The sequence below is a fragment of the Triplophysa rosa genome, linkage group LG19 (genome assembly GCF_024868665.1).
Source record: "Triplophysa rosa linkage group LG19, Trosa_1v2, whole genome shotgun sequence".
In the NCBI taxonomy this organism is placed as follows: domain Eukaryota; kingdom Metazoa; phylum Chordata; class Actinopteri; order Cypriniformes; family Nemacheilidae; genus Triplophysa; species Triplophysa rosa.
In genome coordinates this window covers 21189623-21212959 of record NC_079908.1, presented here as the reverse complement: position 1 = coordinate 21212959, position 23337 = coordinate 21189623, and the positions used below count along the sequence as shown (strand labels likewise).

Genomic DNA, 23337 nt, shown 5'->3' with positions numbered 1-23337 from the left:
CAGAATTTTAAACGTAATGCATTTAAAAAAAAGGTAAATTAATGTAAATAACCAAATAAACGATTATCCTGATCCGGCAGATTTGTCTAAAACTAGAACTGTATTGACATAATATTTTACTATTTCTGCAGTATGTACACAACAGAGCACACTGTGCGGAATATCATATCCCACAACGCAATGCACGAATTACGCAAAATGAACATTTTAACATCTCCTTCTTAACTCACTATTTGCCCAAACCAACAAAAGACAAAATTTTAAACGTAATGCGTTTAAAAAAAAGGTAAATTAATGTAAATAACCAAATAAAGGATTATGGTGATAAAATAAAATAAGAATGAATACAGTGTGTATATACTGTGTGACTGTACGCATATTCCTGTTCATTCGGGGCGGAGAGGCCCAACTGCCACAGATCTCCTCCCGTATTCCAGCTCACGCGGGGGCGCGCCGGGCGCTGGCGGCGGTCCGATGTCTGGTGGAATGATGCCAGTTGACTCGGGGGCATCGGGGGAAGGGGGGCTGTGAAAGGAGAGGAACCCTGTGCCAGGATCAGCCTGTTCTCTGGGCAACAAAAGACAGCACACATTCAGCTAGCGCCGTGCCAACCGTAGGCCAGCGTCGCTGTTCGACGACAAACTCGAGGGGTGCTGGTGTTTGTGAACAATGTGCCAGAACGAGAGACAGCAGCCAGAGATGTGTGCCTGACAGAAACTCACAGAAACTCACAGAGACACACGACAGGAGAGAGCTTCATGTCCTCCATGTATTTTTAATCGTGAGTGGATAAAAGATGTCACTCCTTCATGCAGGGGAACAGGAATATGTCAGGCGGAACGAAAAATAATGCCATAGCACCTAGCACTGCCATATCATCCACCTAGAACATCCTAGCAACCGCCCTGGCAACATCCCAAAACACCTTAGCAACTGCATAGTAACATTCTATAAACAGTCAGAACACTATTGAAATAACATAACTACGTCTTGGCAACCAACCAAAACACCATAGCAACCACACAGCAACATGCTAAAATCACTCAGAACTAGCGCTGAGGCGGCGGCTGTCGCACGAGCAAGCTTTTCTTTAGAAAACGTTAAAAACTAGTTTTATTTTATACAGTTTCATACTTGAATAGTTTCTAAGCATAAATACCATAAAAATGTCATGCATATGAAGACAATTTTACGTAAATAATGTCAGACTTGCCCAAAAAATACGAAGTTTCCTTGACGTGCAGTCAAACCCTTCAAAGTCACTCTGCAGGCAGCCATCTCGAGCGCGCTGTGATCGACGTTTCTGATTGGCTGTGAAGTGAGGGCTGCTCGTTAGTCTTTCTAATTATATTTTGTACATTTTAAAATATAATATCCTTTTATATTTTGTTACACACTCGTTTCAGTTATATTTTTTAGGTTTTATTTTACATTAATAATTGTTGTATAACAAAACCCTGAAGAAGTAAGGGAACGTAAGGTCTAGTCAATGTGGTTTAATTTCAGTTTACTCCCTCTTGAGTAAACTGGCGTCCCGATCCAGACCGACTGGTACCGAAGCCTGCTGTCACAAACTTATTACATTACTGGCGGTGTTTCAGTACGACATCCAGAGAGTACCCGAAGTACGTCTGATCCCAGATCAGACTCTGTTCGCTCCTGCCGTAGAGACACAGAAACAACATAATCAGGCCTGTAAAGTGTATTTTAAAAACTGCAGGAATGACTTTATAACAGTACAGAGATCGCTATACAGACAATTTACCGGAAATACTTGAGATACCGTTTTCCAGATTTAATCAGTGTATAAATACGTAAAAATATTTAAACACGGTTCGGTCACTTTTCCTTATAGCTAAGCTTTGACATGACAAGATGCATAGCCACCCTACAGTCATGCTGAAATAATTATTGTTCGCTAAACAACACATTTATACCTCACATTTTATGACAGATGACTGCTTTGTATAGCTATATTCTAAAATTAAAGTATGAATTCTGTAATTAAATTAGAATTCAAATGGATTTAAGTTAAATTCATTTTTGTTTTTCTTAGAATTTTAGAACTTTAAAAATAATGCACTATCCATTATTAAAACTGTCATTATATTCTGTTGAGATTATTAATTAATTTTAAGAAATGCGTTTCTTTCTCGTTTAAAAATATTATTTTGGGCTGCGGTACATTTTAATTTTTCGAATCTATCAAAGTCGGTTTTGCTCAAATATAATAATGTAAGGCTCCCCATAAAAACGATTTCAATATCATGTAAAGATCTGTCATTTATTTGATTAGTAGAACTTACAAAGCACCTGAGAATTAATTTAAAATAAATAACAATTGTAATTATTTGACTGATTATTTAATAGAAAGCGCATTGAAAGCAAATTATTTTACATGCGAGTTTCTACTTTACTTGACCGCATCATATAGACGCCGGAATTCACAAGAATTGGATTGATTACATTTAAATAACGATCAATATTTTTTTATAATTGTTATAAATAATGTATTAACATTTCCCTGGAAAAATAATAAGTTACACTGATTAAAACGGATAAGAGACTTTTTATAAATTAATGGAATTGAAACAGCAATGCAAATTCAAAAATATGTTTTCCTAGCTGGTAATAAAAAAATGTATTTTAATTCGTTTCCTTTTTTAATTAATACATCTTTAAATATTAAGCGCTTGTTTTCAATTATCCTCTTCTGAACACACGTTTTTAGATCATTAAAATAAAACAAGCACATTCTAACGTAATTTTCTACTTTGCATTATTATTTCACATCGAAAAGATGTTAATAAAATCAGAATCAAATTGCAACAGACAAACACTGCGGGTTTGAAGGGATTTATGGACGAACGGATGAATCTCTTCATTTGAATGCTTTTATAAGCCGAGTTGCGGGGCACGCGCTCATAACGCGGCGTCTGCTGCCCCCCAGCGGCCAGATGACGAACAACAGCACAGCGCCTTCATCATGCCAAACTCTCATTTACATTCAACTCACGATCATCTATAATGTAAGATTCAAGGCTGGAGATGTAAGAGCAACTGTTTGAAACACATTCAACTAAGCCACATGCCTTTGAAAAAGGGTCAACTTTATTTACAGGAACATTTTCAGGACTTCAGATAAAAATGATTTCAGATACATGGAGCCTTATTGAGACAAAGCTGTGTGTTCTCTCTCTCTCTCTCCCTTCCTCTGATGGTGAGCTGAGGGATGCTTCCAGCGGCCGGCAGTGTGTGTGTGGACTCTGCCCAGTCATGTTGGCCGGGAGAGACGTCCGTGGAGAGATCGCAGCAATATGTTGTGTCGTCTTTTCCTCTTCAGTGACTCTCTCCCTTCTTACCCACAACCTTTAACAAACACACATATTAGAAACTACGTTATATATTTGCATTATAATTTCACAAAAAACAGGATTTGATAGAAACCAAAATATTATGCTATTGTTTTATTAAGTAATATTTTTTCCCACCCACACAACTGCACCAGGAAAAAGATTTCATTGAAATATGAACAATATAAATCTTATGAATATCAAGCAGTGATTAACTGTGCACAATAAAAGACAGAAAAAACACAAGATGAAGTGATCTGTTGGGTCTAAATATCACACTGTGATTGGCTGATTGAGATCTGGAGGCGGAGTCCTCACCCGTTTGAAGTCGCTCATGTTTGTCGCTTGGACAGGGGTTCCGATAAATGTCAAATAGTTGATTTTTGTCGTCTCCTCATCCCCTTGGTTTGACTTTATAAATAACTGCAAATAAAAACAAGTGAAGGTGAACAGCTCAAGAATCTTCACGTCACGAGGATTATATTAGTGTAGTGTACTTCTCACCCTTACAGAAAAGACACATGAATTTCACATGTTTTTCGCATGTGATCACATGTATACAACACGTGCAAAAAACACGTGTGATCACATGTGAAATGTGTGTTTTTGGAATATTTTGGTGTGAATTCCCACGTGAAACCCATGGGATAACATGTAAAAACCCATGGGATGACATGTGCAACATGTGGTGACGTGAAGAACATGTGATCACATGTGGAGACATGTCGCATATGTTATCCCATGGGTTTTTACATGTTATCCCATGGGTTTCACGTGGGAATTCACACCAAAATGTTCCAAAAACACACATTTCACATGTGATCACATGTGTTTTTTGCACATGTGAATTTCGTGTGTCTTTTCTGTACGGGTCGTTACAGTCTAAAGAAATGTTCTCCATTTAAGTTCAAGCTACTGTGTTTGTGACATAATGAACATAACTGACGTAACACTTTTGTGCAAAAAGATGTGCAGAAAGTTTCTACAAGTTAAGAAATTCTGGACACCAAACAAGTAGTACCTACATACAGTCCAGTGTGTACGCGTGTAATGTCACTCACAGTGGCGCTGTTGACGTTCTGAAACTTGACGTATCTGAGCGGAATCAGTCCATCGTCTTTGTAGTCTTCCTCAGACAGATCCAGCGCCTGCGTCGCTTCGCTTCTCTCTGCATCATCAAAACCCAGCGAACGAGGAAGATTGATGAAGATCTTCACACTCTTTGGAGCTTGAGCTGAGAACAGAACGAGACGGAAAAACACAGTGTGAAATGGATCTCCTACAAACACACGCAGCAGATATAAACAGACAGAACGAGGCGTCTCACCGAACTCCGCACACTGCACTTTCATGGAGAAGAGCTTCACGGGCTGACTGAAGGCCATTGTGATCAGAAGCTGCAAACACAGAATTTTTACTTTCAACTGATCTTTCACATGTTTAGTTCTGTATTCTCTAAACTCATAATAGGAGTAAAGGCAGCGGTGCGCTGGAGGTTAACTAGTGATCAACCATAAACCACCAATCAGTGGAAAGTCTGAATGAATGATTCTCACCTGCTCATCACAGTCGGACTCCAGGTAAGATGAATCCTTGATCAGGCAGTTCTCAAAGCCACAGTCATCGCTCTCGTTCAGACATTCACAGCCGGCTTTATACACAAACGGCATCAGGTCCATCTGAACACACGCAACACATGAATTACATTCACACGCACAGAAAAGCCCATCTAACGTCACAGGAAAATGAAGCGTACATGTTTCATTTTCATCACACGCAAATTAGTTTCAACGTCTCAATAACCAACATTTACCCACATTAAACACCAAAACATTTTAAAATACGGAAAGCCTAAAACTGCAGCATGTATCAGATAAACCAAGCGTCGGGATAAGTGTAAATGATGAAAAGACGTGGCGTCCTCACGTAGCCTTTAGGAACATCCGAGTCCTCGTTGCTCCCGGGATCATTTTCCACATGCTGTTTGATTTTCTCTTCTAGACCCGAAGCGTCTGCGCCCTGATACTGGTCCACACGCACTTTGTTTCGGAAAAACAGGAACGTCGGCGTTGCCGAGATGTTGTTGGCTGCAGCTGTGGCCTAGGAGACAGAAAACGACAAGTCTTTAAATGTAGTCAGGAGCACAGATCACGATGACACATGCATTTCTTCAGTGGTGTCTCACCTGACAGACGTGGACGTCTACTTCGAGGAACACAACCTGAGGATATTTGTTGCTTAACATGTTGAATGCTGGAGCTATTCTGACACAAGGACGACACCTGAACAAAGAGATTTATGATCAAATGAAGGCACCAGTCCTGTAGAAACACCAAAGTCGTGGGTTGAATTCACACACTGAAATGCATGAAGAACATCCGCTGAATGTATAAAGGTAAATGAGCGTTTGTTTCATAAAGCTGACATTTAATATTCACACTGATCTGAAAACAGTAGAACTCTGAAACAGTGGGAAAGCTGATATGTAACAGATACACCATGTTAATTTAACAGCACAACATTACAGAACTGGTATTACTAACAGCATCCAAAAACATGTTATTTCCCACTTTATTGATATGGAAACAACAAATCAACTACTTTGATTTAGATGTTATTTCAATATGGCCGTGTCAATAGAGAGGTAAAGTGTGTGTGTGTTTTGCTACGTCATGCTGTGCCGGTTCTGCTCGATAACATCTCGCCGGTTCTGACGTGTTTATGTGTGTGTGTGTGCGTGCGTGCGTGTCGATCAGAACCGGTTTAAACTTTCTGTATATGTACACTATATGTGTGTGTGAGTTGGTTTCGGTTCGGGTCGGTTCAGCAGCAGCGGCCTCAAACACGCTCACTCACCCGCTCATGGTGAACTTCACCACGGCCAGCCTTGATCCCGCGCCGCTCAGCTCCGCCTGGAACTCTGAGTCCGTCCCGATCACCTTCACCCCGACCATGACTCGAACACACAGATAACCGATCGCCGATCAGCGCTGTTTTCACTTCTAAACAATCGGATCGAACAGAAACACTGAGCGGCTCCGCGCGGCACGACGGCTCACACTTCCTGTGTAGTGATGATGACTGCGAGCGCTCTGACCAATCACAGACGGGAAAGACAAGCGGTGGGAGGGTCTTGAAAAGCGTCATGACGGACGTGGTCGTGAAGTGTCGCAAAGCACAGTAACCATAGTAACCGAGTTCAAAAAATGGCGTGTCATACTTTTTACAGTAAGCGTAAAATGCGATGCTATAACTGATGTTGTTTTTTTGGTTATTTGCATTGTGCAATTTTGTACTCTTACATATTGTAAGTTACCCTATTGATAAATAAAAAAGGAGAGCTCAAAAAAGTGATGCTTTCGTTTATTTGTATTTGTCTATTTACGAAACATTAAAATTGTTAAAAAAAATTAACAACAATATCTACACAAAATTTACAAGATAATGTCATAACATCAACAATATAATAAATAATACAAGTAAATATTACAGTATGAATGTAGCTTAATATGAAGAGTTTGGTTCCAAAATGAGATAACTACTTTAAAAAAAATCTAAATCATGTTTTTGTTATGTTAACATGTTTTTTTAAAGCAATAAGCCCCAAGAAGCAGTGGGTTACTGAGGTATTTTATAACGGCTTAGAACTCCGCTCAGCCAATCAGAATCAAGGACCAGAACTGACCGTTTTATAAACTGTGTTTTATTGTGTTAGTTAGCTGCATTTTTTTAGTTGTTATGGCTTAAAACAAAACAAACCAACTGCAGTTTGATTGATATTAATTGGAATGCACAATGAAAAAACATGATTTTTAGCATGAGTTAGCTCATTTTGGAACCAAACTCTTCATATACTCTATGCTATAAGTAAATAATAATAAGCGGAAATAAAAACAAAAGCTATTTTTGTTCGTTGCGAGAGTCTGGGGCGTATGGGTACAGTGTCCTGCGCTGTTACCACGGTGACGGCCAGACGTGGGCGAAAACCAAAATGTAAAACTAATTTGAGACCTTTATTAAATGGTAGTGTTTCAGATAGAAACATGACCAGTAGCAAAATCTGGCTGGTTTTATTGCTGATGTGGTTTGTGATGCTACAGGTAGCAGCAGCTGAGGAAGGTTTGTATTATGTTGTGTCACGTGTTGACTGCTTCCTATCGCATTGATATTTGCATTTATGACAAATTATTTACATTCTGCTTTGAAGTTTCATGTTTTTTTTATTTATCCTTTGTGTATGTGTGTGACAGCTAACGAAGCCCAAGAGCGGAGACTTGATGTTGTGTCCTCGTTAAAGAAGAAACAGTTGTATTCTTTGCTGGATCTGCTCAACACGATAGGACAACAAGAGCAGGTTATCACAGGTCTAGATAGACATAAAATAGGCATAATGTAATGCCTGGCTGCGTTCAGCCCCGACAAAACGTTGCAAAACGTTTTTTAAACGGAAACGGTGGTGCGGTTGAACACACTGTTGTGATGACGCAAGAGTTGAACTATGGCAGCTGAGAAGGCCATTCTTTGTGTTCTTTTTGAATAATTTTCGGAGCCTGTTGAAATCGGAATAAATACGTGTTTAATACTGCAAAATACATCTCTTCTATTATCTTCAATTGTTGCGTATACCGAGCTGCAGCGGACACATTTAAACGACTTTACTTGGTCCCATTGTGAGAGCTGTCTCTTTAATACCGCGTGGGTTATACACATGTTGCTGCTGATTGGGCCGACATTCTTGACACGCCCACCAAACAAGAGAAAACGCATCTCAAACCCTGTTGCACACCATTGCAAACCGTTTCCAGGCAACGTGTCGTTCAACCCGGAAACCGTAGCAAAACGTTGCGCACAGGTTTGAGCTTGAACATGCCCCTGGTCATATGAAACGCGATACTTCAGGACATGAAAATGGACACTATTTTCCCTACACTTCATAATATAATGATAATGTTTTTTCTGTAATGCCTTTGAAAATCGCTAATAAATACAAAAATAAAAATGAGTATAAAATTAAAAAATACATTAAAATACAGAATGCATGAAAACAAACCATCGGCATATAGTTTGTTACACCATTTTTAAGAGATTTAAAAACACTAAATTATTCTGCATTTATGATCGCCAAGACAACAGAGTTCCACAGTTTTTGAGCAAGAGAAGAGAAGACCCCGTCACCCAAATTGTAGACAAATGAGAGAAACAAAGTCTCGTCTTTGAACATCCATCCTCCAAACCTGTTTGCCTTGTACAGGGTTACGGGAGGAGTGTTGAAGTCGAGAGAGACCACCAAGAACGAGACCAGAGGGTGTCGAGACCAAGACCAAGACCAAAAAGTGTCTGCTAAATGACTAAATGTAAATGTAAGACTTTGAGGGGACGAGACCGAGTCGTGACCAAGACCAGCACTCCCAAAATTCATTCAAAAGATCCACAGAACACTAAAAAGTCATAATAAAATAATAATAGAAGTAACTTGGGTGGTTTATTGTGCAGAAATATATGTGTAGGATGTTTTATGTTCCATGTTTTATCACCCACCTACTGTAACACATTACCATTTTTGTGCAGGTAAACATTCCAACAATTTAACATAACAAACCGGTAAATATCCCAGCTAAATTTAATCTGTGACATTCAACAAAACAAAACATTCAGTGACTTAATTAGTTTCATTGCTTTTTTAATCTGATCTATAGAAAAATAGCTGTGATGCTCAGAAATGCACAAAAGTTCAGATTTGTTCTAGATTTTTAATTGGATTTTTAAATAGAACAAAAACGTGTGTTTAATTGTGTCTAAAACTTAAGTCACTTATTAACTCAAGGTTTATTGAATAATTTTACAAAATCAATATCACATCAGATGTTATAAAAATAAAAAACCAAGATCTCATACAAGTACCTTTTTTGCAATCACATCTGAGATATTGTGGGCCAGATTTCTTTAAGACGATCCCCATTCAGCAGTACGAGTAACAAAAGTAACAGAAGAATCAAATAAGGAACAAGTGCTGACTGCTTTTAAAGCCAGAAGTTTTACATCCACTCAAATGAATGAAGTTAACACATAAATCAGACAACCAGCTATTTAGTGTAATTCCCACAGTTGTGGTGTTGACCGGTCTTGAAATAAAATCCCGAGACCACCAAGTCTGAGACCAAGACCGAGACCAAAGACAGTCGAGACCGAGACAAGACCAAGACCATCAAAAAAGGGTCTTAAGACCGGTCTCGAGTACTACAACATACAAAGCCGTAGGCAGGAAACTCTTTAAGCCCAGTTTATTGCAGCATCTTTGCACATTAAATGCTTTATATGTTTCAATAAAGACCATTGCCAATGTCTGTCTTTGCTCACCATGACATCATTAGTCATAGCAGTCTGAGGCAAGCTTTTTATCTTTATCTTTTTATTATAGCTGAGATTATTTTGTTGACAAACATGACTCTGTTTTTTACAAGTATTAAATGAAATGTTATGTGTTGTTCTGTCCAGCACTTGAATCGGATTCCTCATGATTTTGTAGCGCTTGTCAAAACCACAGTCTACATGCAAACACCACTTTGTTGTCTTGTCCTGCTGTATGGAGTCTTGCACCTGAACTGCTGCTCTACAGTAAGACTGTCAAATGCTCTTGAGAGTGGCTAGTTCATTAGTGACTAATATAACATGTTTTTTTTCTTTTGTTTGCCAAATCACAGCTCTTCCAGAAATGTTTCGGGGCTAAAGCAAATCTTTACTCTGAGATCAATGAAGAGGAGTTTGAGATGGTTGAGATAGAACATGATGGAGAAACTACAGACAGAGACGTGATAGTAAATTTTTAGTAATGTATAGGTTTAAAACAAATAAAACAAATGCACCCAAAAACTATATTTGTAAATGTTGTATGATTTATGTAAGTTGCAGATTTATTGGCAATTTAATAATACATGTAGAAATGAAAACGTTTCTTATTAACTTTCTTTGTGTTTTCATTTGTGCCTCATATATTCATATTTGCATTCAAATTACAGTATTAGGCCTACCTAGTGCCGAAAAATGGAGTTGCGACCAGTGTTGGGTGTAACTAGTTACTAAGTAATTAGTTACTGTAATTTAATTACTTTTCCCTTGAAAAAGTAAAGTAAGGGATTACTCTTATTTTTTCTGTAATTTAATTACAGTTACTTTTGATGTATTTCAACTAAATACTTTGTGTAATATATGTGTGTGCAATAGTGGAATTGACATCAAAATTCAAAGTCTAACTTTAAAATCTGTGCTTTAATGTATAATTCTCACATTTGTAATACTTTGGTCAGTTAATAAGAGTACTTTATGTAGTTTAATATTATTTATTTGAATGAATTAAAAGAGCCGTTTCATGCCTATCCTTGAATCACTTAACTAACCAAGGTTGATGTAGGATATAGAAAGTAATTAGTAATAAGTAATTAAATACTTTTTGGAGAGAGTAATTTGTACAGTAATCTAATTACACTTTTGAATATGTAATTAGTAACTAGTAATTAATTACTTTTTGAGAGTAACTTACCCAACACTGGTTGCGACACACTTTGATCTCGCCGCCACGTGGTCACGTGGTTCATGGAGCTCTCAATAGATCCAAACTGTCAGTCTGTTTAAATGGGTTTAAGCCGGAGAGACAGTGGAAGCAGCTGTATTTGCAACACATTTCACTAAATACCAACACAATATTATGCACTATACTTTATTGATTAAATGTATAATAACATGTTGCCTGGTGAGTGTTAGAGAGACAGTGTTAATCAGTTTTGTGTTAATTTGACTAGGAAGGATGTATAATGTGCAATACATTAACAGTATGCATGCATTCATCTGTTTCTTATGCTTCTATGATCATCAGTACATACCAATGTTACATTATGTTAAGTAATTTATCAATAAATAATCAATTATTGCAAGTAAATGCACCACAAAGAATGCTGAAAAATGAACAATACAAACAACTTCAGTCAATAAGGGATTTTATTATATAATTTATTCAGGGAGAGGCTAGATAACACTTTATTTAACTAGCTTTCTTTAGAAACTTCCGCATCCCATTCTTACAACGGGTGTCTACGCGAGTGCCGCAACTCTGGTTTTCAACGGCTCTGGTCCTACCTATATAAAAGTGAATTATTTCCTAAAATAAAATGTGTTTTAGATGTTTGGGCACGGACAGTAGCTACTTGTCTATGTTTTATGTCTTTAAAAAATGTAAATGTTGTAATTTCATGATGTTAATTATCTCCCTTGCTTATACTTCAGCTTACTCCTCCTAGTAACATGGCCCTCTAAACTGTCAGTACTGTTTTGACAAAATGGCAAATGCTACTCGTAAGTCGCTTTGGATAAAAGCGTCTGCCAAATAAATATGGAAAGTGAAACGAAAATGTACTTGAAGAAAGAGTGAAAGGCAGAAACCGGTTTTCCTGACTGACGGACAAATCAACCAACCGCAAACAGGCTTGTTAAAACTCCCGCCCTATACCAGCATATTGGCCAATCAGCATATGTAAAAAAACATTTCCTCGCTAACAGGCCAATCACCAGCCGAAGCGACAGCGCTGACCGGCTCGTGCGCGTGCGCGTGCGCGTACGCGTACGCATCCGCAGTAGCTCGTGTTCTTGTGTAGAAGAGAGCGAGACTGTCAAACCTGCTTTAACGGAGCGTTTTTTCTGAATACAACAGCCGAACCGAACTGAAGCGAGCTCAGCTCATCTCATCTCAACACTACAGTGGGCATATGGCGGACGAGGGCGTCGCTCAGATGTCGATCCGTGAGTTTGATCGTTCATGATGCTGATGCATTAATATCTGCAGAGAGTTGCGTCAGATTCATCCGCTTCCGTTATCACTTACTAACGTTACTACACACAACATTAATACTGTCTTTTATAAAGTTCACTATAAAACATATAAATCGTATTCATAGAACACTATACACTCCACTATACTAGTATAGCATAATATTCTTTCTATACTAATGCTGTATTCAATTTAATATACACTGTACACTTCATTGTAAGTTACCGATGTTGTGTTTATACAACACCGTACACTCCACTATACAGATACTGTACTCATAAACTCAACACACTATTCTAATGCTTTATTCATATTTAACACTTTCTATATACCTTGCTATAAATACTGTATACACGTTACTATACTTAATACTACATATACAGCACATATACTGTACATTTCACTGTACTACTGTATTCATATGGGTTGTGTCAGATTCATGATGTTTTATTATAACCCTGCAGTACACTTCTCTGACAACTTCTTTAGTAGGTCAGTAATATATTATATATCAGTATATTCTGCAAACACTGCACAAGTATTTTTGTATGTTAACTGGTTTGACCGGCTACACAGGTAAGGGCCTTTTGGCACACACATAATTTAATTAAGATAAATCACTCATAAAACAGATTAAAATCTGATTTCTATAATCATGATTAATTTACATTTATGCATTTGGCAGATGCTTTTATCCAAAGTGACTTACAGTGCATTTTAGTCTATAACATGTCTGAAAATGAATTTATTGACCTGTCCATTCTGTTTGTAGTGAAATGACAGCTGGTTGAATGTTGTTGATGATGTTGATGTTGTTGTTGTTTGTGTTGTAGGAGAGCTGTACGTGTCTGATAAACAGGGCAGTGATGTGGATGGAGATGGATCAGAGCAGAAGCCCTTTAAAACTCCACTGAAGGTCAAACAACATTTGTGTTGGCTAAAACATGGTTTAGGATTCATTTTTAAAAGCTCTTGCATGTTTAATCTCATACTTAAGTTATACTTTGTAAAAATTATGTTCAGGCACTGATGTTTGCTGGAAAAGAACCTTTTCCCACCATCTATGTGGACTCACAGAAGGAAGGAGAGGTGTGTAGTGTTTAACAGTGTAACGCATTTAAACTATCTTAAAGGGGTCATATGGTGCGAATACGCCCATGCATGTATTAGACACGTAAAATTGTAGAAATGAAAGTGTGGGAACAAAAGAGTCATTCTATGTAAAAGCGAATGCTCACCCAGACCTGCCTGAAATGCCTCGTGTAGCCACACCCCCACAAATCTACGTCAGTTCATGGTCTGATTCGACTAAGACCGCCCAAATGTAAACGCAAGTAAGGTGGGCGTACCTGTCAGTACAATTGAAGAGGAACCTGATGTTCCAAATATGGTCAGAGGCGTAACATTCCCTCACACGCTTGCAGTATTCCACCAATCACTACGCACTGGTGAACTGGCCAATCATAGCACACCTCACTTTTCAGAGCCATGAGCTTTGTAAAGAATCCGCACATTTTAGAGAGGCGGGGCAAAGAGGAGATACAAACATGCATGGTATGTGGAAAATACAGCGTTTTTGAACCTTGAATCGTGTATACACATTGCATTACATCTAAAACAAACCATAATATTCCTTTTTGCCTTGTCATATGACCCCTTTAACTAACCCTATTAAATATGTAGTAGTATTTTTTTGCAAAAAAAACAATGTTTATATTCGATTTGTTCAGACGCACACAAGCAATAGTGTGCTGTCTTATTTTCAATGTACATGAAGAAATGTAATTATGTTCTTGCAAAAATGAGAGTAATAACTATGATCGAAGTAACGTTTCACTAATCTTTTATTGTGTACACCTGTCTTTGTGTTGTTAGCGTTGGGCGGTGATCTCGAAGACTCAGATGAAAAACACAAAGAAGCTCTTTCAGCGAGAGCAGATGAAGAGTGATGCTAAAGAAAAGAAGGAGGTATGTCTCTGTTTTCTGTACAGATCATCACGTTGTATGTGTCATCTGACGTCTGTTCTCACAATTGACAGGCTGAAGATGCTGAGCGCAGGGAGAAGAATCTGGAAGAAGCTGAGAAGATCATGCTCGAGAATGACCCCAACCTTCCCGAACCCAAAACTGTGAGAGTCACTGTACTGTACATCACAAGAGATCACATCCGTTCTCATCTGTTGTTTGTGTTGTTTCTAAGAATATAAACGTGTCATAGTTGTCTGAAGAGATCACACAATCAGGGTTTTCATCTTCAGGTGAAGATCTATCAACTGGAGCCGCTCAGAGAGCAGAGGGTGAAGGTGTTTGGTTGGGTCCATCGCATACGAAGGCAAGGTGAGATGATTATTTCGCTAACCCAACCGACAGGAACAAAACTATCACAGCTTTATTGGAAGCGTTCACTTGTGACTAGGGGTGTAAGGATACTTCGTACTACGATATTTCGCCATGCAAAAATGTCACGATGCGCATCATAGAGAGATGGGGATATTTTACGATATGATGTTTAATTGTATTCGTTCAGCGGTCAAGACGCTAAATACTCTGCGCCAGCGCGTCACGTGTGTTTATCTCACATATGCGCTAGAGAGAGAAGCACGAGACACAATCTGTGTCTCCAAGTGGTTTACAAAGCGTCATATTTTCCTTCACAATCGCCGGTAAAACACAGCAAACTTGAAGCGTGACTGCAGGCGAGTCACCCCGAAACTCATTACAAAGGAGCACAAACGTGTTTAAATGTCAATGTTCGTTTATCCGCTGACGTGAGCTGCTGCGTGACGTGATATGAACATAAAGCCAAAAGAAACCAGCGCTGTTCCGATCAGAGAAGCGATGAAGTGAGTCGTGCTGTAGATTAAAAGATCCAATGACATGATAAAAATAAAGTACGTGATCTGCATGATTGAAGAAATGTAATACAGGTTATGTAATATGTTTTTTTGAAAGATTTCTCTCGTTCATTACTGTCTCAAGCAAAGACAGCGCAGCTTCACAGAGACACAGGCCAATAGCACTTGAGCGTGAGCTCTGTCAGAGCGTTTCATTGGTTGAATGTGCTGAATGAACACGCCCTTCACTGAGAGAACGAGTCAATTGAGTCAAAATGAGACTGAATGAACTGCTACATGTCGCTCATGGTCTAATATTCTCTGTGTAACAACAATGCATATCCAGTAGTTACTCAACTCTTCTGACAAATAAAGGTAATGACCTGGTTTTATTTAATTAAGGTAAAATAAATTATGTCAAAACAGTTCAATCTTTGTATGGAACATTTAATTACACCAATTAAATGAGTTAATCCAGATAGATTTTAGTAGACTAATATAATGTAGATTTTGTCGACTAAAACTAAAATGATGGGAATGACTAAAACTTAATTGCATTTTAGTCAGAAGACTATGACTAAACCTAAGTCAAAATTTGCTGTCACTCAGTGACAAACCTGCAGTACAGCAGGTTCAGTTAAGCCTTAAATGTTAAAATTCTTTATGAAGTTGTATGTGCAACAAAATAAGTTACTGAAATTGTTAATATTTTGAAATTAAATGTTATTTGAATTTTTTATTTTGTTCAAAATATCGAGATGTGTATCGTATCGTGGGCTGAGTGTATCGTTACACCCCTACTTGTGACAGTCAATTACAGTTGAATTATCATTGTACAGAAACACGTGACAGCAGAACGACCAATCAGAATCGTGTGTTTAAAATCAGATCAATAAATGTGGTCAGACAGGTTTGTAGTGTCAGTGCTGTTAAACTCAAAGCGTGTGGTAGTTCTCACATGATTGTGGTTTCTTTGTTAATGTTTTTTTTTCCAGGAAAGAACCTTCTGTTTATTGTTCTGCGAGATGGAACTGGTTTCCTGCAGTGTGTTCTCACTGATAAACTGGTACTGTGTGTGTTTTTTTTGCATTGTGACAATAATAACGGGAATTAAATTAATAATAGTTCAAAATAGTTTCTTCTGTTTACTGTAATGTGAACAATACTGGGGGTGGGGTGCTTAAATGTGATAAATGATGTCATTTAAATTTCTGTTTGAAATGTTGATAGTTCACCCAAAAAGGAAAATTCTGTCATCATTTACTCACCTTCGAATCGGACAGATTTTGCCCCCCATTGACTCCCATAGTAGGAACAATTACTTGGAAGAGATTTTGAAGAATGTAAGACAGCAAACAGTTCTGGGGCACTTTTGACTACCATTGTGTTTGTTCCTACTATGGGAGTCAATAGGGGGGAAAATCTGTGTGGTTATAAGCATTCTTCCAAATATCTTTCTCTGCGTTCATCAGAACAAAGACATTTATACAGATTTGGAACAACTTGAAGGAGAGTAAATGATGACACCCATTTTTGGGTGAAGTGTCCCTTTAAGTGACATTCTATTGTATGCTGTATATCAATGAGAATTGAGTGTGTGATGCTGACTGAACGTCTCTGTGTCGTGTGTAGTGTCAGTGTTATAATGGACTGGTTTTGTCGACGGAGAGCACAGTCGCTCTGTATGGAACACTGAAGCCCGTTCCTGAAGGCAAACAGGTGAGAATTCACTCCAGTTATTCATTCATGATCTTTATATCTAAAAGAAAGCTCTTTAATTCCTAAGATGTGTTTGTGATGAATTATTCTGACACTCGTCTTGTTTTTCTGTCGTTTTCTGTTTTCGCCAGGCTCCGGGCGGTCATGAGCTGCTCTGTGATTTCTGGGAGCTGGTGGGTTTGGCTCCAGCAGGGGGTGCTGATAATCTGCTGAACGAAGAGTCCGACGTCGACGTGCAGCTCAACAACAGACACATGATGATCCGCGGAGAACACGTCTCCAAAATCCTCAAAGTCCGATCCACCGTCACCCACTGCTTTAGGGAGCATTTCTTCAGCAGGGGATATTATGAGGTAACTGTGCTTACAGTATGTGACACATGCAACATTTATGACATTTTATTTAACAAAACCTTTACTGACAAGCTTGGAGATTCTGAGGCAACCTTTTGTTTTATTTGACTGACAGGTCACTTGCCAATAATCTCAAAATGGCCAAATGTGGCATTGATGTTCACCTTATTCAACATTTTTATGTTTTCGCCACAATTACAGTATATCACTAGTCTGTGTGGAGGAGGCCTGTTTATGACTTCCTTTGTGTGATTTGTGTTTCAGATAACCCCGCCCACACTGGTGCAGACGCAGGTGGAGGGCGGCTCCACTCTCTTCGGTCTGAACTACTTTGGTGAGGATGCGTATTTGACGCAGTCGTCGCAGCTCTATCTGGAGACCTGCATCCCTGCGTTGGGTGATACGTTCTGCATCGCGCAGTCGTACCGTGCTGAGCAGTCGCGCACACGCAGACATCTGTCTGAGTGAGTCCAGTGACACCTAACACGCTGTCTTTATCAAGAACCGTTCGTTCATAGATCAGGAATCAGAGTTGCTTTAGATGAAATCATCTGCCGAATGAAGAAATGTGTGTGTTTGGTTTGTCCTCAGGTACACCCACATCGAGGCCGAGTGTCCCTTTATGACCTTCGAGGATCTTCTGAACAGGTTGGAGGATCTGGTGTGTGATGTAGTGGACCGGGTCTTGAAGTCTCCCGCCGCGCCTCTGCTCTACGACCTGAACCCTGTACGACCTCTCACACACGTCAATGCATCATCCAACTTATCTGTGTAAGTAAAGAACCTGTAAAATAGTTTTAACGTTTGTAAACATGTTTCTCGTGCAGGACTTCAAACCTCCCAAAAGGCCGTTCAAGAGGATGAACTACACGGAAGCCATCGATTGGCTGAGAGAACATGACGTTAAGAAAGACGACGGGACGTATTACGAGTTCGGAGAGGTTTGTGTTGCGTTTCCTCTGGTTTAATGTTAACATTGTTATCGATACTTTTTCCATTCCTCGTCCAGCAAAATGATTTTCCTTTAGCAATGGCACATATTCATTGTAGCCTTTAAATGAACCTTTTGTTGTTATATTGTTGCAGGATATCCCAGAAGCCCCTGAGAGACTCATGACTGACAGCATTAATGAGACCATCCTGCTGTGTCGTTTCCCGGCTGAGATCAAATCATTCTACATGCAGCGCTGCGCCGAGGACCGACGTCTCACTGAGTCGGTCAGAATCAGACCTGCTCTTCTGTTGTTACACAATCCAGCGGACATCCATTTGTGAAAAGTCTAGCGATCAGAGAATATAAACCTGAATGAAATATAAGAAACAAACATAAGTTAATATACCCATGAATAAAAGCAGCGTAACTTTTTGAAATGTGTTTGTGACAGGTGGATGTGCTAATGCCAAACGTGGGGGAGATTGTGGGAGGCTCTATGCGTATCTGGGATGCTGAGGAGCTTTTGGAGGGGTATACGAGAGAGAAAATTGACCCCACACCTTACTACTGGTACACTGACCAGGTAACAGACAGATTTAACCCTTTCACTGCATTAACAGAATATTTTACACTATTGTCAATGTATTGTATCAGTAAGTGTGCGTGTTATGTTGTTCATTTTTAAACATTTTGCAAACCTGTGACGTGTGTAAGCATGTAAACTGTGTGTGTGTTACAGAGGAAGTTCGGCACGTGTCCTCATGGAGGTTATGGTTTGGGTCTGGAACGCTTTCTCACCTGGCTGCTGAACCGTCATCACATCCGTGACGTTTGTCTGTACCCTCGTTTCATTCAGCGCTGCAAACCATGAAGAATCAGAGATTCTGCCCTCCTGATGTTCTCCACACCACACTGAAACACACACACACACACACACACACACACACACACACACTCGTCCATGAGACCAACAAGCCAAAATGAAACTGCTCATGTACTGTCAAGGTTAGAGGAGAGACCATATTTATATGTCATGTTTAAATATTTCATCACAATACGGTTTGAATGATGACCTGCGTTGTACCACTGTACTATTCATCTGTGGCATAATAAATAAATGAGATGAAAGCTCATGTGTTTGACTTTTGTTGTTTTTATTACACTGCGTGTTCTCGGTCTTATTGTGCACATCTCTACACTCTGTTAGATATTAAAGCATTTAAAGCTGATGTTGGCTAGTTCAGATTTGACTCCTTTATTTAATAAATGTCACTTCATGCTGTGATAAGAAAAGTGAAAAAGCAGGTTATTTTGTACTGCTTCTAGCAGGACCTGTTACAACAGGAAGTTGCTGTTAAAACGAAATGTTGACTCGCTTCCTTTAACTCAACAAACATCTGGGGTTCTCTTCTTGTGCATAGATTAATACAACAACCCTTTTATTAGTGATTCATGGATTTAAAAGAAATTAAAACCTAATTCACCTGCCGATAGAATATTATCAAAAGCCGTTTACTTTCGGTTTTAAGGTAAGAAACGACGTTCAAATGTCACGAACAGGCAATTTGGTTTAATCGTTTGTAAATATAATGTCATATATGTTATTAAAATACATATTTGTATTTACTTTGTCAAAAAAACCTGTCAAAATGATTCGCTGCATTCGGGTTAGCGTGTGTTATTAGTTTTGAGAGGTTGTTATCTGGGAATAACGAACCTGCAAATGTCGCTACTGGCCAATCAGAATCAAGCGTTCCAACGGGACATTTACATTTAGTCATTTAGCAGCAGACGCTTTGGATAAAAGCGACTTACAGATGAGGGAAACAACGGAAGCAATTGGAACAACATAAGGACAATAAAAGCAGAAGTGCAATAAAAGAAAATTGGTCTCATATAACCACCACAGTATACAGAGCGAAAGAGTAGAGAAGAGATAGAAGTCAGAACGGATCGGTCAGGTGTTGACGGAAGAGATGTGTTTTCAGACGGTTCTTAAAGATGGAGACAGAATCTGCTGATCTTGTAGCAGCGGGCAGATCATTACACAGATGTGGAACCGATCCCGAGAAGGTTCGTGAGAGAGATTTTTACCTTTTTAGGATGGCACCGCAAGACGTATATTTATCTTTTTACATATATACCATTTATTGTGTTGTATGTAATAAACGTTAAAAATGTAACATTATTGGTCAAATAAACAATTTAGTTAATAATTATATTATTCATATTCTATTATAAATTAAAATGTTTCTGCTTGAGGTTTTTTACTTCATGCGGAACTGAGCAGTAGAGCGCTTTTCATTGGTCCGCTAAGCTACGGCGTCACACGTCCTGGTCTCCTGGCGTGCTCACTCACAGAAGGGCGTGTCGTCGGGCGGAGCAATGAGACGTCATCACGCAGTGAAAACAGTGACACTGGTCACCACCAGTTCTATATCGGAATTTGAGCGCTTTAGAGAACCACAGGAGAGAAATAACATCTTTAATTCTGCAGCTTGACCGTTTCTGATTGTATTTCAATTGGAAGAGAAGAGAAAGTTCCTCACAGCTGTGAATGATGGCAGTTCTGGGCAGCGCGTGCCGGCTCGTGCAGCGTAAGTGCTTTTATCACTCCAAATACACACATGACATGTGTTCATTCAAATGATTATGTAACGTTAATCGTTTACATGACTAATCCTGCAGAATTAACAGCATGACGGCTGGAATGACATGTAATTCGTGTTAGATCACTGTGAAGGTTAAAATGTCTCCGTGACTTTTCCTGTCTTTTTACGGCAGTTACCTTTTGCACACACAAAGCGGGTGTTTTCATTTCCGCGTTCATGTATGATAAGCGACACGTTATGCACGATCTTTAAATTCACGAATCATCAACACAAATCAGGAGATAAAGTTATACATCATGTTACACAACGCATGCTTTCACAACTTGCGTAACTTGTGCGGACAGCGACGCCCTACGGCCGAGTGACGCTTCTGCAGCGCTGCGTTTAACAACAGCGTCATAATGTTAAATTACAAATGTATAAAATATACATAGTTCATGACGCGTATGGTATTTTTTAATGCATTTACAATAAATGAAAAATTAAGTTTTCAAGCTTGAAATGAGTCAGATTCCGTTTTTAGTCACTATAATATAAAATAATAATATTATTGAATAAAATTCCACTACTTATAGGAACATTCTAAAATAATCATAATGTAATAATCACAACCATAACTGAATAATAATTTAAATACTATAATAAACATCGTGAACAAAATACTGTAGTATAATATGTCCTACAGTAAAGACATTGTGTACTGTAGTATTCTGAAAAATTAACTGTCGTGAATTGATGAACTGTAGTAAGAAAATACTAAAGTGCACTTTTACTCCTTACTATAGGAAGGTTAATAAAATATTGTATCTAGGAATGTTTTACTACAATTTACTATAGTAAACATTATTGTATACTAGAATAATTTTTCATGTGGGAAAGATAAAATGTGCTTATTTTCTTTAAGGTTGTGTACTTAAGGTGGTTCTTTTACACTATAATCATGTTAAGTCTGAAATCTTTTTTCATTCTTTGAGGAATGTAATCCTCTACAGATTTGTTCTTCTTAAATCTGTTTTAATGCACATTAGACGTTATGTTCAACGGTTCCATATGTCTTTAAGGTTCGGCCACATGTGTGTTTGTTTCTGCAGTGGTCAGACGCAGCCCGTCCAGTTTGTGCATGAGCGTGTTTCCCAGACGACAGTCGACAGCCGCAGCAGCTGCGTTTGCCAGTTCACCCACTCCAGAGACTCAGGAGAACAGGTCTGAGATCAGTCTCTCTTTGTCCTGTAGGGAAATCATACAATCACATTGGGAAGTCTGCACATGTCAAATGAACACAATTTGAACCAGCAAGGGCTTGACACCATTAAAAGCTCACTTTTATTCCTTTTAGACACGTCAACATCCCAAATTAAGATCAAGAAGAGGCTGTGAAATAACTCGCTGTCTTCATCGGCTCTGTGTCCTGTGCAGATACTGTCTCTTTGGTTTAATTTGTGATAAAACTAGAAATATCCCCTGAAAATAAACAATTTGAGTGGTTCTGCATGAATTATATTGTATATTCCAGTTTGAGTGGCTATACCAATGAACCAAGTTGTTATACATGAATTCATTTAGCAGACGCAGACATGGTTACTAGACTTTTTATGAAAACCACGGTACAGTTTTTGTAAAGGATATTCAGAAAGGCATAGTCTCTGTTACTGCCTGATTGAAATGTGAAATATTATGTTAATATTTGTAAAATATATAAATGTTTGTCTATTTAATTGGCAGGAAACCAAAAACAGGGATTCTGATGTTGAATATGGGCGGCCCAGAGAAACTCCAAGACGTTCATGATTTTCTCTTACGACTTTTCATGGACACTGACCTCATGAAACTTCCTGTACAAAAGTAAAAACAATTTTTTTATTATTGTATTAAAGTATGACTACAAATCATTTCTGTCCAACTACAGAAGTTTCATTCTTTACAGTTATGACTTCACATGCTATCAGATTCAACCATATTTACTCCTAACACAGGCGTCCTGTCTTAATGTGCATGATACATGCAATTTCTGTTAAAGAAAAATATTTGATCTTTCTAATCTTTCATTTAGACTTCCTCTGTCTCTGCCATGACTCTCCTTTTCAAACTCTCTCAAATTTGAACCTCTCCATGAATAGTAAAGAGACACTTTTCAGTTTGTAGCTGAATAATATGTTTTACTCACATTAAAGGAATTATATTAGTTTTCTTCACAGCTTTAAAGAGACAGCGCATAACTGTGTCTTCCATCTGTTATAGTCAACTGGGCCCGTTCATAGCCAAACGCCGCACCCCGAAGATCCAAGAGCAATACAGTAAGATTGGAGGAGGGTCTCCTATCAAAGCCTGGACCACCATGCAGGGGGAAGGGATGGTGAAACTTTTGGATGAGATGTGTCCAGAAAGCGGTGAGCGTGTGTGCTCATCTGACTAACTGTCGTTATAAACCGCAACAGGACGATTCTGTTGACTGCTGATAAATACGCACACAGAGAAAAGCCCTCGGGTGTGTGTGTGTGTGTGTGTGTGTGTGATAGATTAAACCCAGAGGAGTGTCTCTCACACCCATGATCCCAACACACACTCACACCACAGATAACACAGGACACTGGACCTGTGGGAACACATCTGTGAGTTTGATAGAAACATGCTGTAATGTGTTTAATCTCTCTCTCTCTCTCTCTCTCTCTCTCTCTCTCTCTCTCTCTCTCTCTCTCTCTCTCTCTCTCTCTCTC

The 23337-nt window shown here is 38.8% G+C and overlaps 3 protein-coding genes across 3 annotated transcripts in view; 2 read left to right on the top strand and 1 right to left on the bottom strand.

Annotated features, from left to right (window-relative positions):
- Window positions 1-3072: 3072 nt before the first annotated feature.
- On the bottom strand, window positions 3073-6439 carry txnl1 (thioredoxin-like 1). Its single transcript, XM_057360432.1, has 8 exons — window positions 6210-6439; window positions 5539-5635; window positions 5280-5453; window positions 4910-5032; window positions 4681-4750; window positions 4415-4587; window positions 3672-3776; window positions 3073-3369 (listed from the first exon to the last, which is right to left on the bottom strand). The coding sequence occupies exons 1-8, from the start codon at window positions 6305-6307 to the stop codon at window positions 3340-3342; spliced, it is 870 nt and encodes a 289-aa protein (XP_057216415.1). The 5' UTR covers window positions 6308-6439; the 3' UTR covers window positions 3073-3339.
- Window positions 6440-11957: 5518 nt separating this feature from the next.
- Window positions 11958-19144, top strand: nars1 (asparaginyl-tRNA synthetase 1). The gene is made up of 15 exons (XM_057361164.1): window positions 11958-12143; window positions 13005-13087; window positions 13195-13260; window positions 14047-14139; window positions 14211-14300; window positions 14430-14508; window positions 16001-16071; window positions 16638-16724; window positions 16856-17077; window positions 17342-17541; window positions 17669-17804; window positions 17905-18018; window positions 18164-18295; window positions 18463-18594; window positions 18751-19144. Exons 1-15 carry the CDS (start codon window positions 12110-12112, stop codon window positions 18880-18882), a joined length of 1671 nt encoding a protein of 556 aa, XP_057217147.1. The 5' UTR covers window positions 11958-12109; the 3' UTR covers window positions 18883-19144.
- A 493-nt stretch (window positions 19145-19637) lies between these two features.
- Window positions 19638-23337, top strand: part of fech (ferrochelatase) — an 18495-nt gene continuing 14795 nt past the window's right edge. The window contains exons 1-5 of the mRNA XM_057360999.1: window positions 19638-20084; window positions 20509-20608; window positions 21715-21826; window positions 22346-22465; window positions 22862-23010. Coding sequence (XP_057216982.1) covers window positions 20569-20608; window positions 21715-21826; window positions 22346-22465; window positions 22862-23010 — 421 coding nt within the window. The 5' untranslated portion in view covers window positions 19638-20084; window positions 20509-20568. The remainder of the gene's footprint in view (window positions 20085-20508; window positions 20609-21714; window positions 21827-22345; window positions 22466-22861; window positions 23011-23337) is intronic.